We start from the raw sequence: 19,063 nt of genomic DNA, 5'->3' as shown, positions 1-19,063 counted from the left end.
GACTAGTTTCCATCCATTGCCTCTTGTCCTACTTTCAGGTGCTATGGAGAATAGCTTGACTCCCTCTTCTTTGTGGCAGTCCCTGAGATATTGGAACACTGCTATCATGTCACCCCTCACCCTTCTCTTCATTAAACTACACATACCCAATTCCAGCAGCCGTTCCCTATATGTTTTAGCCTCCAGTCTCCCAGTCTTTTAAGTGCTCTTTATTTTTATTGCAGGATTATGAACTATGTGAAGAATGGGGCCGCTTATATTCTATCCCAAGGGATCATTTGATCAGCCTTCACCAGGAGCACCTCCTTCATTTGTTGGAAATGGGAGATATGGAAAAAGCTCTCCAGGTAACTGGTCTCTCAGGTATTCCAGGATTCTTCCTTTTGTGCCAAAAAGGGGCATCCGCTTCTAAGATGGGGTGCTGCTTTGTTTCTTTCTTCAAAGGCCAAAATGTTGACTTTGGATATGGAGCAGGATGAGTTTGCTGCTATGCTGCCCTAAGACGTTGAGCAATTTGTAAATATTTCATTAGGAAGGCAAAATATTGAGCTAATTTTCAGAGCGATGAATCTCGGAGATAAAGGTTTATGACAGTGATTATGAACTGGTAATGCTACAAGCAGAGAGAAATGCAAGCGTTTGGGGCAATGAAATATGCTTGATGACCAGTCACAACAGTTATTGGCAATAACTATCCTTAGTTTTACTATGCTTATTTTGGCATGTGTCCTTAGAGAGAATTGTGGTCTCAATTAGGTAGCAATAGATGCAGATATGTTTTAATCCATAACCTATTTGTGTGTTTGTGTGTGTGTGTGTGTATGTGTGTGTATGAGTCAATTTTGCTAGATTTTCTTTGTATATACATTGTTATTTTTACAAAGAAACAATTTGAATGTGTATTAACTATTTTGATTTTGCAGCATAACTCTAACGAACTAGTCATAGTATGCATGCAGGAGGGTGAAAGAATTTGCTTCAAGTAGTTGTGAGATGGTGGAGGAAACTGATTAAGGCAGAAGTTATTGCCCAAACTGTGTAAGACTTTTAAAAGTGATTGTCTTAGAAATGGATAAGGTAGATCTGTCTAGGCAGCACAATATATTGTCTTGATATGGTCCATTAAAATCTATTTCACATGTATATGTGTGTATATTTTTGTAGCTCTTGCAAAGGATAGATGATCCAGACATTCAGTTTGTCATAAGTGAACGGTGTCTTGATACATATCCTAGCTTAGCAGCTTCTCATTTTCTTGCGGATTATCTCACAACATACTTCAACCAGCACCTGACAGTTATGCGCCAGAATGAAATTCAAGCTCTTTACGTGGGATCCAAGGTAAGTAGCAGAGAACAATTTCAAGAGCTTGCTGTACAACTGTTGTTCTCTGCTCTTGAGTTGCAAGTTCTTTGCACGGGTTCACCTGGTGCGCCAGTTGCGCCCCTTTTTGGACCAAGATGCCCTATGCATGGTCACCCATGCCCTTGTCACTTCTCGCCTGGATTACTGTAACGCTCTCTACATGGGGCTGCCCTTGAAGTACACCCGGAGGCTTCAGCTGGTGCAAAATGCAGCCGCGCGGGTACTTATGGGAGTTCCTCGATACTCCCATGTTACTCCACTCCTGTGCGAGCTTCATTGGCTTCTGGTTGTCCTCCGGGTGCGATTCAAGGTGCTAGTAATTACCTTTAAAGCCCTACATGGCTTAGGCCTGGGGTATTTGCGAGACCACCTGCTGCCATTGTCATCCTCCCATCGCCCGGTTCGCTCCCACAGAGTCAGCCTCCTCAGGGTTCTTTCGGCCAGGCAATGCCGGCTGGCGACCCCCAGGGGGAGAGCCTTCTCTGTGGGTGTACCGACCCTCTGGAACAAACTGTCCCCGGAGCTGCAGATGGCCCCCGACCTTCGATCCTTCTACCGTGACCTGAAAACATGGATGTTTCAACAATCGGGCCTGGACTGACTATGGTTTTAAATTTGGTTTTATGGGGTTAAATTACTATGTATTGAACATACCTACTGTTTAATTCTTTTTTAAAATTTTGTATTTTCATGTTCTTTTTTTAGTTTTTATTGTTGTGAGCCACCCTGAGTCCTTAGGGAGAAGGGCGGCATATAAATATAATAAATCAAATCAAATCAAGACACTGTATTACTTTCTCTCCTTTTTCAAGGTATTGCTGACTCTTCCTGAGCCTTCCCGATCTAACTATTCCCACCTCTCCTGCAAGCCCCTGCTCATGCTGGAACAGCTGTTGATGAACATGAAAGTGGACTGGGCAGCTGTGGCTGTGCAGATGTTGCACCAGCTGTTGGTTGGTCAGAAGATAGGCTTCAGCACAGAAGACATCGACGCATTGCTCTCCTACTATGCTGGAAAAGCTCTTGACTTTCCATTTTCTCTAAAAGAGAAGAGATCAGGTGATCACGTTTTGAAAATCTTCCATCATCAGTGATGGTGGAAAAACCAAGTCTTTATGGCACCGCTGGAAACCCACAGATAGCTTTTCATTCTATTTTCAGAACTGTTAACGTATAGAGAGCAAACAGAGAGAACCACATTTGTGTTTTTTTCCATACTCATGGTTCATTTTTCCCCCCAAGTTTTCTGTTTCATTAGTATTGCTGTTCTCTGCCTTCCATTGCAGAAAGTTAAATAAGTCAGACTTTTCTCTTCACCCAGATTATTTTTCCCACTTTAATCCTAAAGATAAAAATCCTCATAATTTATTTATTTATTTATTTATTTATTTGGATTTGTATACCGCCCTTTCCCGAAGGACTCAGGGCGGTTTACAGGGAATTAAAACAAGAAATACAAAAATTAAAAACAATTAAAAAGATTATAACAATCCCTGAAAGAGTAGAAACCCCAATTAAAATTAAAATTAAAATTCTCAGCCTGGGCCAGAGAGCTCGAAGAGCCAGGTCTTCAGGTCCCAGCGGAATGAACGGAGGTCGGGGGCAGTCCTGAGCTCCATGGGCAGCTGGTTCGGCAGGTGCACCCACTGAGAAGGCCCTCCCCCTGGGCATTACCCGCTGGCAATCTTTTACCGGAGGCACCCTGAGAAGACCCTGTGGGAGCACACTGGACGAAGGAAACTTAATTTAATTTAATTTAATAATATTTCTATACCGCCCTTCTCCAGAAGGACTCAGGGCGGTGAACAGGGCAAGAATAAAAATACAGGATTACAAAAGTTAAAAAATAATTAATACATGCCCATATACTAAAAACAATTAATACATCTTAAAACCCCAATAAAATAACAATAACAACCCCCCCAGTCCCCCATCAGGCCAGACCAGCTTGTTCAAAAAAGTATGTTTTTAGCTCGCGGTGAAAGGAGCAAAGATCGGGCGCCGTCCGGAGCTCAACCGGTAGCTGATTCCATAGCTCCGGGGCGCCCACAGAGAAGGATCTCCCCCTGGGGGCCACCAATTGACATTCTCTGACCTGTGGCACCCTGAGGAGGCCCTCTCTGTGGGAATGCACAGGGCGGAGGGAAGTTGATGCCGGCAGCAGGTGTTCCCTAAGGTACTCTGGACCCCTGCCATGTAGGGCTTTGAACACCATTACTAGTACCTTGATTTGACTAGTATGGGAAAACAATTGGTTTACGTGCTCCTTAACTGTCATAGAGCCACTTTACTCAATCTTAAAACCTTGCAGAACGGGCTTCATCACACAAAGCTCTCAACGATAGTTGAGTAGGCATGTGAACTACTCTGAAAATTGAGAAAATTATAATAGGTGCTGGGACCTGATATAGAAACTAATACTTATTCTATCTCGTATTCTTTGAAACAGCTACCTTTATTGCAGCAGAATTGACAACTGTTATTGCTTCTTAAATAGCACAGCCTGCATTTATAAAACCAAAAGACATAAATTAAAACTAAAGAATGTTTAGGAAACAATGCATTAAAAAGTATATAGAAATCCCTACACATCAATCTTATTATTATTACTTCTTGGAGGCAGATCTAAACCATAGATTTGATTAATTTATTTGTGTGTGTATGCATATGTATGCGTGTGTGTGTGTGTGTGTGTATCATGTATGTGTGCATGTATGTGTATGGTTATGTATTTTCTTCTATCAGAATTTGGTTTTTTAGTGTGTGCCCATGTGTTCACAGAAAAAAGTGACAAGGTTATTTTATCTTATTTATGTGCAATCTGTACAAAATCTTTAGTCACTTCTGTCACATGAGCTTTTGAACAAGTTTGAGCAATTGTTTGTTGAATCAGTTTATCTAATCTTTACAGATGAATATAAATTGCTTAACAGCATTTTCTTTTTTGTCTTAGATTCTCTTACTCTGATTCAAGAGAGCTTGTGTCGGGGATCTGAATCTGATACCTTAACTAAGTCAGAGTCAACAGAGCATTTTCCAGCTAGTTCTCCTGGTGAGAGAAAGATTTAACACCCAAACTCTTTTCTTTCTCTTTTTCTCTTTGCTTTTAGGACTGTAGAGGAAAAAATATAGCTTTTTATACAATCTGGTGCTGTAATCCCAAGGCCTTAAGGAGAAAAAGTTTGCTTCTATTGTCACACTTCCTGTGTTTTTTAAAAAACATTTTAAAGATTGATTTGGAGGAAAACCTACTCTTCCATTCAAATAAATATCAGTGCCTTCCTGATGGAGCATATATTGTCTGCAAGACAATCTTATATGATTGGAGAGCTGAGTCTTCTTTCTGTTGGCACAGAATTTTTAAGGACAATGTCTTCTGTAATAGAACATCCAATGCATTATCTGGTCCTTATGATAGCAGCAATTCAACTTTACATTGGCTTTCGTTTGCCTCTTCTGTATCTTTTAGATACAGCGCATGCTTCCAGCCCGAGAGAGAAAAATCTCCAGCAAGCTGCCTCTGCGCAGGACTTTGTGCCACCAGAGAAGCCCCCACCAAAACAGCAGTGGATCCCAGATGACACTGAAGTCACATGCATGGTTTGCAAAACAGAACGCTTTACAATGGTAATTGAATTTCAGAACTGGGTGCGAGTGTATAACAAAAGCTCTCGAATAAATATTTATCTAATGTCTTTGGAGAACTTTATATAGCATTTTTCAGTCAGAATGATCACTGCTTACAAAAGATCCCAAGATTAGATTTCTTACATGGATTAAACTGTAACCACAGGACTACTGTTGCTCATTCAAATGTCTTCTTTTATGTCTCAGTTTAATAGAAGGCATCACTGCAGACGTTGTGGGCGACTGGTGTGCAGTTCCTGTTCTACCAAGAGAATGGTTGTGGAAGCTTGTAAGGAAAACCCAGCTCGTGTGTGTGATCAGTGCTACAGTTATTTCAACAAGGATTATTCAACAACTTCATCCAATAACTCAGAAATGTGTGTAAAGAATTTTTTCACATCTTTCTGTTCTTTGAAATAATAGTTCTCAGTGTGAGAACCTGTTTTATAGCAGATTCCCTAATTCCTGATGACTCTAGTGTCAAGGGATTCTGCAGACTTTAGTTTATAAGGCACTGGGTTTTGGGGAAAAAACTGTTGTTTTTATTGTTGTTTATAAAAATTAGCTTTTTTGTTATTTTTTAAATGGTTACATTTTGTGCAGGAACATACCTCTTCACATTTTTCCTTTGTTTTTGGTTTGATTTGTGAATATTGGTTCTGATAATTCATGAATAAAATGGGCATTGTTTAAGAGCTTGGCAAAGAAGAAGAATGAACATCTTAGAGGCTTTTTTATGCGTCCACTGATAGAATGTTAGAATCATGAAAAGAGATCTCTTCTTCCCAGAATATATTTATTTATGTACAAATCCTGTCTTGCCTTTTCTGAGACAATCTGAATGGACACAAAACTACAAATTAACAAGATTAATTCATAAAACAGTAAAAATATTACAGTACTCTCCCCTTCTGACATAAAATAAAAAGTGACAGTACAAATATTCTCTTAAACATCTATACAGTCATTCTTCAGCTTGAGGCAAATTGAATTATAGTGTGAAGTTGGTTAGTTGATTACTGTTAACAAACCTGCAGACATTTCCCCTTCTACTTAAGTAGAAACTATTAATAGGACAATGCAAACAATTAAAAGAGGTACATGTATTTGCTTTCTCTAGTGCAGGGGTGTGAAACTTGCAACGTCACTTGACATCGCGACATATGGTGACTTTTTTTGCCATTGCAATGGGATGGGTGCAGTTTCGCTATGATGCATCCGGCCTACTGGCCGGCAGTTTGACACCCCTGCTCTAGTGGTTGTGCATTCAGCTAGAGCAGGGGTCCCCAACCCCCGGTCTGTGGACAGGCACTGGGGTGCAACATGCCAGAAACTGGGCTGCGCAAATAAAGCCTTATCAGTGGCATGGAGGCAGCATATGAAACCATGCCCCCTCCGGTCTGTGGAAAAACCTCTCTCCATGGAACTGGTCCCTGGTGTCACTGAACTAGAGGATAATCTTCAAACAATTCCTATGATGGTCCCAGGAGAGCTGCTGTGTTCATGGCCTTTATATAGTCTTAATTGCCAGGAGTTTTCTTTAGTGAAGGAATCAGTATGTAAGAAAAACATGTGGTTTAATTTCATTAGCTACTAACTCCGGGATTCAAATTTTATAAATGTTCCAAACTTATTAGAATGGATGTGAAGCATCTTTCTTTTCTTTTTAATAGTTCCAATGAAGAGGATCAAAATCAAGAAGGTGAGAACACATAAGGAGATGTTCATAATTCTACATCTCTCTCTGGTACCTGCCCATAAGTAACAAAAAAAAGATGCAAAAAGAACCTTGTTGCATTTTAACAACTCCATTGTAATAGAATTGTAAACCTACTCTATGTTGCTGCAGGACTAATAAAATGGATGAAAATATTACTTAAACTACTTGCCTCCTAAAAATATTTCAAGGTCAGAAAGCTGAGATATGATTCTTTACACTTGGTTAAAGATCCCTCCCTTAGTCTAAAAATACTTTTTACACAGAGACCACTAACCAAATAAATGCTATAATAACAATGCTGCTAGTAACAAAATAGTGCAAGAAAATGTCATCAGAATAAACTCAAGAGAAATAGCAACAGGTTGCATTTTTGTCACTAGATCAGTAAAGTCAGTAATGAAGTAAAAAAAATGCTAAGAATTTAGCCATCATGTCCCTTTTAGTGTTTTATTCCTGGAATAACATGAAAAATACAACGCTCATGTCAAACTCAGATTTTTTTAAAGGCAGAGTTTGTCGGGGGATCGGAGTTTTTGAAATACGCAATAAAAAATATGCCCATTGCAATAGGTGAAAAAAATATAAAAGTTTAATGTTGAAGTAAAGAAATACCGTATGCCAAGTTACTTTCCTATCAAGGTGTATTCTTCCCCCAGATTGCCGAGCTGCTTGTGGAATGTGGTTTCTTAACCTGAGCTCGTCTTAAAGTGTGTTTTTTCTTCCTGTTCATAGCAGTCATATCTTCTGATATTGAATGCCCAGATTACTCTGCAGTGGTACAAATACCAAAGCCAGCAGAATTTGAATGGCAGCTTTCTTTGATGGAAGAAGACAATAAAATGGTGCGCAGTGAATTCTTTTATGAACAGGTAAGTAAGTTCTCCTAAATTGCTTTTCCTGTGGTCTCCTGTGAAAGGTAGAAAAGAACAAGGGACATTACTGAGATTTTAGGAAATTACAGAAACGATAATTTTCAAGGAGTGGACAATGGATTTGCCAGATCTCTAGATTATTGCATTGCAGAATAGTTGAATATTGTTGATTATTGGTTTATTATGTTTTATTTTTTTGTAAAGTGTCTTAAGATCCATCTGGACTGAGGTGGGAGTAAACTAGATATGTGGATGGATTATTGACAATAGACAAAGATACCCATCTCTCTGAATCTAGAGTAAAAAATGATTACTTCCTTGCCTTTTAAAGTAGAGAATATTCTGTTACTATGTTGGGCTTTGTCTCATGACTTGTTCCACCTAACCTTGTGGTGGCAAACCTATGGCACGCGTGCCACAGGTGGCATGCAGAGCCCCGTCTGTGGGCACCCGTGCCTTCGCCCCAGTCCTAGGCCTTCAGCTGGGTTTTATAAACCGTTTTCGCTTTAGGCCTCTGCCGCCGTGTGCAAAAAAAAAGGTTCAATCAATCAATCAATTTCAACTTCTTGCGGTGGAAAAAAGCTCTCGCAAAGTTGGAATTGATTGATTGAACTTTTTAGTCCCATCCAGTCTGCCATTACCACCGCAGCCACACCCACTCAATGGGCCACGCCCACTCAATGGGCCAGACCCAGCCAATTGGCCACACCCACCCAATGGGCCATGTCCATCCGGCACCCGATACATAAATGGGTTTTGGGTTGCAGTTTGGGCATTCGGTCTCTAAAAGGTTCGCCATCACTGAGTCCTAATCTCTATGGAGCTCTTTTGGCTTCATCCACAAGCAGAGAGAGTCACACTTTTTTCTTTATTTCTTTCTCTGCTCTAATATTCAGGCTCCTAGTGCATCCTTGTGTATTGCCATCTTCAAACTGCATTCTGACAGCATTGCCTGTGGTCAGCAGTTGATAGACTATTGCTGCAAATTGTCTCGAAGCCTGGCAAACCCTGAAGTGGATGCTGGTCTCCTCATAGATATCATGAAACAGTTGCTTTTCAGTGCCAAAATGATGTTTGTAAAAGCTGGGAGAAGCCAGGAGTTAGCTCTTTGTGACAGGTAAGATTTCAGTAGGCCTCCTGAAAAATCTTTTCATTGCAATGATTTGTTCCTAATTAACCTTTTTGTCAATTTTTTTGCAAGAGAAATCACAAGTAGTCCCACAAATAATGCCCTTGTATGTTTTATGCTGTTTTGTTAAATATAATAAAGTGTTGTGTGCAGAGTTTATGACTTATATATTTTAAAAACGTCCAAACCTGCTTTGCCATGTGACAGAATATATTTGTGCAAACTTTTGAACAAAGACCAAAACAATACACTGACTTGCTCACTTTCAGCCAATTTAGTTGCTATTATCTGTCCCGGGGTTTTGATTTTAGCACATATTTATGTTGAAGAGCTATAGAGCTGAACCATCTATGCATCTAATAAAATGGATCCTGTTATATTTAGTCTTAAGAAGAAATCTGAATATTTAGTTTTCTGGACTGAAAACAAACAAAGATAGCTGCCTCTTTAGAAAAATATTCCCTCAAAATTAGCCAATATGAAAAAAAATGTTGCACCTGGGATTTCTTCTCACAAGAATAAAATCAGGATGTGAGGCCCTAATTGTGTGCTACTCTGGATAAACTGTTTTCAGGAAATAGCCTGAGAAAGAAAAAAAATTGCCTCTTTTGAGTTACAAGTTTCTTTTTGAAATTAAAGTACAATTGAAACTTTCAAAAACTAAACTGAGTGAAATGAATCAAATGCCTTTCATTTGTTTCCCTTTTTTCTTCCACACCAGTTACCTCAGCAAGGTGGATGTGTTGAACATTTTAGTAGCTGCTGCTTATCGTCATGTTCCATCTCTGGATCAGATATTAGAGCCTGCAGCAGTTAGTAGGCTAAGAAATCAACTTTTGCAAGCAGAATACTATCAACTGTCTGTAGAGGTAACACTGTTGGAACGCTGTAATTGTGAAGCATAGACCATGGATTCCTTAACACACTTCTATCCTTAGTGGGAAGGCATCTCTATGGAAAAGAATTTTAACTTCATTCTCTTTCCTATCAAGGATTTTGAATTAAGTTTTCAGCCTTGGAAATAGGTTTTGATTTTGATTCTAGATTAAGAAAAACTAATTATTACCACAAAGTAATAAATAGATTAATACAACTAACTGATCAAATATTATTTGGAATAATTGGGCCTGTAAGTCCTTTAAGACATTTATTGTCCCATTATAAATTGTAAAGTGTATTAGATATCACTTTCCTGCTAAGAGTGAACTATGTATCTTAAACTGTAAAATTATCCAAAATCTCCTCAATATTTGAAAAGACTTTGTAAGATTGAATTTCTGATACCATGCTATTCCTTACTATTCAGGTATAATTTATTAATCAGCTTCCTTTATAATCATTTATACTCACTTAATTGAGTAGCTGAAAACTTTACAATCCCAGTAGTAGTTAACTTTCTAGGCTAGCCTTTCCCAATCTGGGTCCTCTTAATTCTGACTGGAAAAGGCTGTGGTATGATTTCCACTGTTAATAATGCAGACAGTCATGATTAATTGTGTTTCTCATCTTTCTAGTGGTTCATCTAATTTGTATTTTCTTTTACTAATTGGCAGAAATTTTAGGAGCTTGTTGCAGAACGCTGTCCTGCCTCTACCTTATCATGCCAAAATTTGAACTTGGGATTTTACTATGCGCTCAGCCTCTAAGCTACAGTCCTTTTCCTATAAATTGTGACTTAGCCCTAATGCTCTTGAAAAAGTTACTTTTTTTAATAAGGGTATTCTGCCATCAGCGTTTCAATGAAACAAATGCTTCTTGGGTGAGAAGTAAACCTTATATTCTGAACAGAAATTCTCAGTGTGGTGTTTTTTTCTTTTTACAGAAAATTGTATATTTCTAACCTTTATTAGGCAAAAAGTACCTCTAATGCTGATCAATAGGTTTTTGTTCTATCCATAAAAGTATAAACTTCTGATATATATGGACAGTGCTTATGAAATGCTATTATAGTTGTCTTGGTCTAGATTTTTTTTAAAAAAACTTAACCATAGTAAGAATAAAATATATATATTTTATCTTCTTTTTGGTAACCTGGTTTTTAGGTTTCTACCAAGACTGGTCTGGACCCAGGTGGAGCATGGCATGCATGGGGCATGGCTTGCCTTAAAGCTGGAAATCTGACTGCTGCCAAAGAAAAGTTCAGTCGATGCTTAAAATCACCTCTTGACTTGAATCAGCTCAGTCTGGGTTCCCGTCTGGTCCAGGAAGTACTTCAGTATTTAGAAACCACAGTGAAACCCATTCTTTCAGTGGTGAGGTTGTACTCCTGTTAAGGGGATAGGGGCAGCATTGAATATCCAGCCTTCATTAGGTTGTTAAGATAAAAGGCAAGACAACAACTGTTTCTGCGTGTTTCTATGAGCTATGTGAGGAAGACTGTTATAAAAATTTAATAATTGTCTTGGGATGTTTGCTTTAATCAGCTGTATAGCAGATTAATCAGTTGTTAATTACAGTAAAAATGTCCAGTTAAATATAAAAACAAGGCATGGCTCATTACTAAAACCTGCCAGTTTGTCAAAATATGACAGATTTCCTGCCTAAGAGAAAATAACTAGAAATCTCCCATTCAGGGAGATTTGGGAATGAGGAAGTTACTTCCTACCACTTTTTCTCATGAAGTTTCTGCTCTGCTTCACAAAGTTTCAGATCTCTGGGTTTGGGGGGGGGGGGTGGTTCATAGCAGTTGTAGGGAACCTGGCCCATTTCCTCAAGGAGAAAAATGCTTTGAGTTTTCTGTCAATAAATATTCTGAGTTCAACCTGTGACCTCTGATTCTCTCGGTTAATAGCAAGATGATGACTATTTTGCCACTCTGAGAGAACTGGAAGCAACGCTGAGGACACGAAGCCTCTCTCTAGAGATGACGCCAGAGGGGAAGATGCAACACAACAGCTATTATCAAGAATGTCTTTTTTATTTGCACAATTATGGCACCAATCTAGCAATCATTAGTTTTTATATGAGGCATGATTGTATGCGGGAAGCTCTGCTGCATTTGTTAAACAAGGTAGGAAAACTGCATTCTACTTGAATCTGGTTAAAGACTTAGAAAATAAATCCATGTCTGTAAGTTGACCAGAACATGTTTCATAATCTCATTGGTTATAAACTTGTTTTTGTTAAACCTTGCAATTTTCTTAGAGAATGACCCGTGGGAATGGGAGAGGGGGGAACAAGTCCATCAAGTGTTTATTTATTCATTTATTGAACTTATACTCAAATCAAATTACCTCTTGAAAATTACAGTTATCCTTAAACAATTTAAGCATACTCTGTTAAAACACCAGTCTAAATGACAACAAAACTGAAAATAAATAAAAATAACAAAAAAATGTGTTTTAATCAAACTTTTTGTTTGCCCAAATTTTCATTGGTATAAAAGTTCTTTGGGTGATACCACTTTTCCTTGAACTAAAACCCGTGTGTTTAGATATTTCAGGAATCACACGCACATATAAATTTAAATTCTTGGACGATCTCAGAAAAGCTCGTCTAAAAGAGTATTTTGAATTAAGAAGCTAGTTGGTAAGAGCTGTCCTTTCCCTTAGTGCTGTTTTTATTACCTGTTGTTATTTCTCTAATCCAGCTGTTAAAGTGTGTTGGAGAATAGAATGAAAAATAATATTAGAAGGATGAAACTTATTTATTTAGTTTGTTGCTGTTGAATCTTGGAAATCTTCCCCAATGAGTTATATGTTTTTATGACATCCTCAAGGCTTAGGCAAAAGAAGCTAAACCCTTCTTCAAGTGCACAATGAGATAACCTTTGAATGCAGCTGAAGCAGATACCTAAGTCACCAAACTATTAAGCAGGAGATGTTCCACAAGAATCTGACTTGCAAGTTGATATAGCCAAGCTCGATAAAAGTATTTTTAGCTTTCCTGTGGTTCCTATTTGATTGATTGGTTGGTTGGTCTACTCTATCTAAAAAAGCTGACAATAAATATAGAACAGAGAATCTTGTTATCTTGTTGTCATTATCTAGGAAGAAACCCTGCAATTGGGTTTCTACCTTAGAGAGAACCCATTACTTCATAAAAATGTCTCTCCTTCTAAAGGGCGGCTCTAGCTATAAGCAGATACATAATAGATAACAAAACAAATAGAAGTGCTAAGAGACATATCGCCTGAGAAGTTTTATTTCTCACCGTTAGAACTGCAGACTCTTCAGAAACTTCACAGAAACCAGAAGAAGGTTTTGTTTAGCTTGCTTCTTTTAGGCTTCTCCTACTTAATGCTCAGCAGGTATCCTGGGATTACACTTACTCATTGATTGAAATCTAAGATTATGTTGAATTGGGAGTGTTTCAGCAGTGGCTGTGCTCACGTTCACATAAAAAACATTTTGATAGTGAGAAAAATGGAGTTCTGTTTATGAACAGTATGTAACTAACAACATTCTGACCCATGTAAGCTTTTCTTCTCAGAGTAATGGCATAGATGATTTAATGGTTTGGTGTTTTTTTTTACTGTTTAAGGAAAGTCCACCAGATGTATTCATTGAAGGCATCTTTATCCCAAGTTATAAAAGTGGAAAACTTCACATGTTGGAGAACTTGCTGGAAACCATAGATCCAGGACTAGAGAGCTGGGGTGTCTATCTCATTGCAGCCTGCAAACACTTGCAGAAAAAGAATTATTACCATATCTTGTATGAAGTGCAGCAGTTTATGAAGGTAAGAATTGAAATTTCTTCCTATAACAAACTTTGCAAAAATTACTGAAAATTTTATTTTAAAAAATTAAGCACTTAGCCAGTTAGTTATAGTAATTAGGTGCTGGCCTAGCAACCAGGAGACCGGAAGTTCTAGAGTAGGTCACCTGTATGTATGAAAGCCAATTAGGTGACTTTAAGACAGTCTACCTCAGCCTAATCCACATCACAGGACTGTTGTTTTGTACAAAATGGAGATTTTATATTACTTTTTTTAGAATGTATACTTTTGTTTATTTGGAAGGATTTTTCAAAGCTATTCCCAGTAAAAAAAAAATACTGTGGATGATGGGGTTACCTCAGGTTGGGGAAAAACTGCTGCAGATGAACAATTTAAAGGCTAAGTTGTCTCATGGCCTCAGAAATATTTAATGTGTGGAGAAGATATTTATGAATGGTGGACTTATGCCGTAAGTTCATATATGCATATTCCTGTATATCTGAGGATTCTCTGAATTTAAAAAGACAAAAGTCAAATGAGGCTTCCTTTTGAGCATCTTCTAGAATTTTTCCTCTTTAAATAGATTTTTTTGGAATGGACAAAAAGATAAACAATGTCATGAATGAGTTACAAAGAGTTCTGTGTATCACTTTCCTCCTTCTCAGTATTTACAGTGGAGATGGGATTGCATGAAGTATCTACATAGTATCTACATAGTATCTATGAAGTATGTACAGTTTTCTGAGCAGATATTCTACTGTATAGTAAAATCTGTTAAGCAGTGGCTCCCTAAACTTAAAACCAGTCCAGAACCTGTTTTTTAATATATAGCCCAAATGTCATCTCACTGACCGGATAATATAATTTGAAAGCTTCATTTGTGTTCTGAAGCCTATCTGTTTTCCAGGATCAAGTTCGTGCTGCTATGACGTGCATTAGATTTTTCACAGACAAGGCAAAGTCTTATACTGAGTTGAAAGAAAGGCAAAAATGGCTCTTAAAGGTCAAAGACCATCTTAAAGTTTACCTTCAAGAAGTTTCTAGGAGTTCAGGAAGAAAAAAATTTGCATGCTCTTTTCGCAAGAAAATGTCTGCTCCTGATGTATCAAGGTATTAACAAAACAATGTTGGACAACATTTTTATCAGTCAACCATTTGTTATTAAACTATTTAGTAATAATGCAGTAAGATATAATTCAGGACTTTTCTGTGAGAGCACACAGACATACCTGAAAGGCTAACTTTAATGAGGGTTTCTAATTCATGTTTTGAATTTCATCTAAAATTTCTCCTTTGGATTTATTCATTAGAATATCCACTGAAACATATTTTCCCTAAATTAGGCACATCAGTACAGTTGAGCTTCAGATGGAAGTAACAAAATTCCTCCATCGTTGTGAAAAGTCAGGATCTTTATCTATAGGTGATTTACCTGTGCCTACCCTGTTTGGAAACAATCAAATGAAGATTGAGGTTGCTTGCAAGGTATGGAGTAACACTTAAATTTATTAGTGTGGTTTTACATATTGAAATGGAATACTGAACACAGATTGGCGAATTCTACACCAAAAACATATAGTAGATTGTTTATACAAGTTAACCCAAAAAAGTCACATACCATTTTCATTATGAATCTTGATTTGAAAGAATTAACAACGACTCAGAGAAGCCGTATTTCATTGGAATTTTAACCTAGCAGTTCTAAGGCTGAAATCCAGAAAAAAATAGAACACGTTGTTATCACTGGGGCTTTGAATGTCATTCAATTTTTCATTTTCTTTTTTTTTCTGCTGCTGCAATTTTTTTTCAGGTCATGTTGGAAGGCAAAAACATTGAAGAGGGATTTGGGATTGCATTTAGAATACTGCAGGTATCTTGAATGAAGAAGCTTTATATCTAACATTGACTCTTTACACATGACATTGAAATAAGTTGAAGCAAACCACTGCATTATTTCAGATTATTTTTATCTAATTCTAGATATTTATTTGAATTTTTAATAATACTTTTATTAAAGATTACAGTTGAAAAGATAAAAACTAATACAAAATAAAAATATGAGTTACAAAGAAAAATTAAAAAGTGCAGAAAATAAAATGAAAAAAAAAATAAAAAATGGAAAAGAAAAAGAAATATATAAAGAAGTAGCTTCCCTCTTTGTCACAAGTATAATCTGTCCTATCACATTCTCTTAAAATACAACACAAGCTCTCTTCTCCTCATATCCCATCTCTTAACTCTTAAAACCTCATCATTCATTCCTGATCAACAAAAGTCCATTAGGGGTTATCAGGGATAATAACCACATAGCTATTTTAATCTTAATCAAATAAACCAATTTTATATTTCTTCTCTTTACTTTTAACTTGGTTTTTAATCCCTTCCAATAAGTCCTCAAGCTTGATTTCTTTTCCTTTATCCTTCTCAGAAAACACTTCAAAACTTTAACAAGTGTCTTTTGTAAATAAAGTATAGAAAAGTTAACCAAATCATTCTTTCAGTTTTTATTTGTTTTAATGATTGACACATCAACTAATTTATTTATACATACAGTATATCATCTTTCTCAAATAATACTTATTTTGTCCACCTTCTTAGGACTTCCAGCTGGATGTTGCTGCTATATACAATAAAGTGGCTAGGCAGCTGGTGAAGCAGCAGAGCTACAGTGAGATCAGGCAGCTCATTAAATGTATCAAGGAATCTGGAGCTGCAGATAAAAATGATGGGGACAATGTCATCCTCAGTTGCTTGGATGAGTTTGATTCTATCCCTGCGGAGGTAACTTAGCTATATATATATATATATACATATTTATTTTCTCAGCTATATAAATATATACACATATTTGTTTTCTCAGCCACCAGCCTGAGGATGACGGATGGGATTCCGTTGAAACGTTGCTCCCACACCTTCAACTCTACGCGGGAAAAAACCCGAATGACCAAAGATCCATATACACATATACATATACATATACATATATCTTTATTAGGTTTTAACATCATTCATTAAAATACAAACGAACGTAAAAAGGGAGACACTTTTATATTTCTTGTAGTGTTAGGGAAGAGACACGGTTATATTTTTTCTTTCTCCTAAATTGAATATTTAGAAAGCCAACCATAAGTCCCACTTTGCTAGTGATTCTTTCATAGCCAATGAATGAGTTATGTCATCTTTCTAGTCTTAAATTTATAATTTGCTAATGGGATACCCAAGTACCTCATCTAGTGCTTAAATGAGGATAATTAGGATGTCTTCATTTTGGAAAGGGGTTAGGTATATGTTTATGCCACAACTGTGGGCATCCCTGAAGTCTCATAATTAAGTCATATAATTCAATAAAAGCTAATGAAATAGCTGCTTACTGTATCTTTTTTCAGTGGGTAGGACTTCATTTATAATTGCTTCCTTGATTCTCTAATTGAAAGCATTCTATAGGGGCAAGTATAGGCAACCATAACAGTGTAAACAATGTTTAACAGTTCATCTCATGATCTTTCTACCATTTTTATTTTTCTTGCTCGGATATAGGAGTTGGATAATTTGATCCAGGATATGGACAGTGATGAAAACAAAGTGAGTAAAATAAAGAATTTTTTTCCCCTGGATATCGTAATTTTTGGAAATATTTATGTATATATGGGGGATGGGTTGGGATTTTACTGTTGTTTTTAATATATTTATTTATTGTTTTAGCTTGGGCATTGTGTTTAATTCTTTTTTAACTTTTGTATCTTTGTATTTTTATATGTTTGCCCTGTTCACCGCGCTGAGTCCTTCGGGAGAAGGGCGGTATATAAATAAAATTATTATTATTATTATTATTATTATTATTATTATTATTATTATTATTATTATTATTATTATTATTATTATTATTATTAAATTTCAAGCCTCATTATTTTTCTTTCTGTTTCAGATTCAGGCATACTTGAAATGCCATAAACTACGTTCTGCCTACCTTATCTCAGTAAAACAAGAAAACATAAGAGCTGTGCAGTTGGTTCAACACATACGGCAAATGGCAGAGGATGGTGGGGATCATGTAGTGCAGGCCATCTGCACCCAGTGGCTTTCAGTACATCACACTAAGCCAAGAAGCTGGCTTACCCAAAATTCCAGGAAATGATTCCCAGAATTTGTTGAGGTGTTTGTTTCTAGAGAGGGAAAATGTCACATTGTGCTAGAGTCAGTTATGGCTGCAAACTGGAAAGAAGCTGCTTGAATGCCTTTATTCAAAAGGGGGGGGGGAAATAACCAACTTCCTTAAAGTGCCAGTCATGATGCAGTGACAACTAACTACCTCTACTTCAGGGGGGTTATTCTTTACATGCTTCATATTTTCAGTGCTGCTTCAGCTGTGTTTTTACTTTATGATCATTGAGATATCTCTCCGTTAGACACTATTTTATTAATGCAAATCCCACATCAACAAAGAGTTTAATAACAGCTTGTGATTCCCGACACTGCAAAGCTACAGCCTAATCAATAAAGAAACAAGTAGCATTTTGAGATGGGTACGGTGTTCTATTGCATAAGAGTTAACAGGCCTGTAAGCCTACACCTGTTACTGTCTGAGGCAAGAAAACAACCAGTTAACACAGAAAATGGAGGAACAAATGGATGAACTTGAATAGTAGTTCCCACTTGGAACCTGTACCCGTATTTGCCACCTTCCCCAAAACAGTTTTGAAGTTCTCACTGTCCTTTCAGTGACATAATATAGAAAACAGCGAGACCACAGCATGATCTGTATAAGAGGATATGACTGTAATTGATGACATTTTTAAGTTGAAAAATTCAAACTGTTATCAAAATTGTATTGGTTGTAAGATATTATTCAGGATGGTTTTATCTTTGAGGGTTTTTTTTTTAAAAAAGTAGATGAACATCATCCGTTCCCACTAATTTCAGCAAACGGTCTAAGCTACCCTTTCCAGGGAAACAACAGCCATATTTCACACCTTCAAGTGTAGTAATCCTTAATTCATTGGATTTGGCAGCCAGAAATAACTTTGAGGTTATGTAACTGGGGAGGGCTATATTTAGCTTCTATCTTTTGGATCTTGGGGATTATCCTATTAGGAATCTAAGAGTTATAATATCTGCTTTTGCTGTCTATTGAGCTCAACTGCCATGAGTCCCAGGAGATAGTCTGACTGGGCTTTCTGTGACTTTGATTACTTCTTCCAGAAGTAAGAAAAAAACAGGATTCATTATTCCCTCTGTGTTAAGCTATACTGCCTATTGAGCTGGGTATGAAACATGCCTTGTACTTTCATCTCCAAGCTCTTCTCACCGATACCTTCCAAAGGGAAGAAAGGAACGACTTGTGTGGGAGAGGAAACTGAGGTGATTGTTGGGTCCACTCTTTGCACTGCATTTTATGCACTTTATATTGTTAGTTACTTGGATTCTTTAGGATTTTTTAAAGGATCCCTTTCTCACCAGCAAAACCTGTCCTGTGAACTATCCTGTACTAAACTGCGATGGAGAAATTATAAACTTCCAATGAACAAAAAAGTGTTAAACTCTCATTGAGAAAATAAAGAATTTGGGCAAGTTAGTGTTTTGATCTGTAATATCATTTTTTATTAAATATGTAGCCACAAACAAATTTCAACAAATGAAAGAAACCAAGTCACCAAAACCACGCTGTAAACATCTTAAAATTTAAAAAAAAAA

General features: G+C 37.1%; 1 protein-coding gene across 4 annotated transcripts in view; it reads left to right on the top strand.

The window, feature by feature from the left end:
* ZFYVE26 (zinc finger FYVE-type containing 26) overlaps positions 1-18,944 on the top strand; it is a 51,200-nt gene extending 32,256 nt beyond the window's left edge. For 3 of the 4 annotated variants that reach the window (XM_083348839.1, XM_083348837.1, XM_083348838.1), the window contains 19 exons: positions 225-347; positions 1,165-1,341; positions 2,178-2,424; positions 4,319-4,417; positions 4,835-4,992; positions 5,200-5,369; positions 6,666-6,694; positions 7,445-7,581; positions 8,481-8,701; positions 9,435-9,582; positions 10,756-10,965; positions 11,505-11,723; positions 13,196-13,393; positions 14,280-14,482; positions 14,716-14,857; positions 15,183-15,242; positions 15,971-16,153; positions 16,910-16,954; positions 17,298-18,944. In XM_083348839.1, the coding sequence (XP_083204965.1) occupies positions 225-347; positions 1,165-1,341; positions 2,178-2,424; positions 4,319-4,417; positions 4,835-4,992; positions 5,200-5,369; positions 6,666-6,694; positions 7,445-7,581; positions 8,481-8,701; positions 9,435-9,582; positions 10,756-10,965; positions 11,505-11,723; positions 13,196-13,393; positions 14,280-14,482; positions 14,716-14,857; positions 15,183-15,242; positions 15,971-16,153; positions 16,910-16,954; positions 17,298-17,507 (2,979 nt within the window). In that variant the 3' untranslated portion in view covers positions 17,508-18,944. The remainder of the gene's footprint in view (positions 1-224; positions 348-1,164; positions 1,342-2,177; positions 2,425-4,318; positions 4,418-4,834; positions 4,993-5,199; positions 5,370-6,665; positions 6,695-7,444; positions 7,582-8,480; positions 8,702-9,434; positions 9,583-10,755; positions 10,966-11,504; positions 11,724-13,195; positions 13,394-14,279; positions 14,483-14,715; positions 14,858-15,182; positions 15,243-15,970; positions 16,154-16,909; positions 16,955-17,297) is intronic. The other variant, XM_083348840.1, reaches the window with a different exon arrangement.
* Positions 18,945-19,063: the final 119 nt, after the last annotated feature.

This window comes from Vipera ursinii (assembly GCF_947247035.1).
Source record: "Vipera ursinii genome assembly, chromosome: 1".
In the NCBI taxonomy this organism is placed as follows: Eukaryota; Metazoa; Chordata; class Lepidosauria; order Squamata; family Viperidae; genus Vipera; species Vipera ursinii.
The sequence above is the reverse complement of the archived record's forward strand: the minus strand, read 5'-3'. Positions and strand labels throughout refer to the sequence as shown.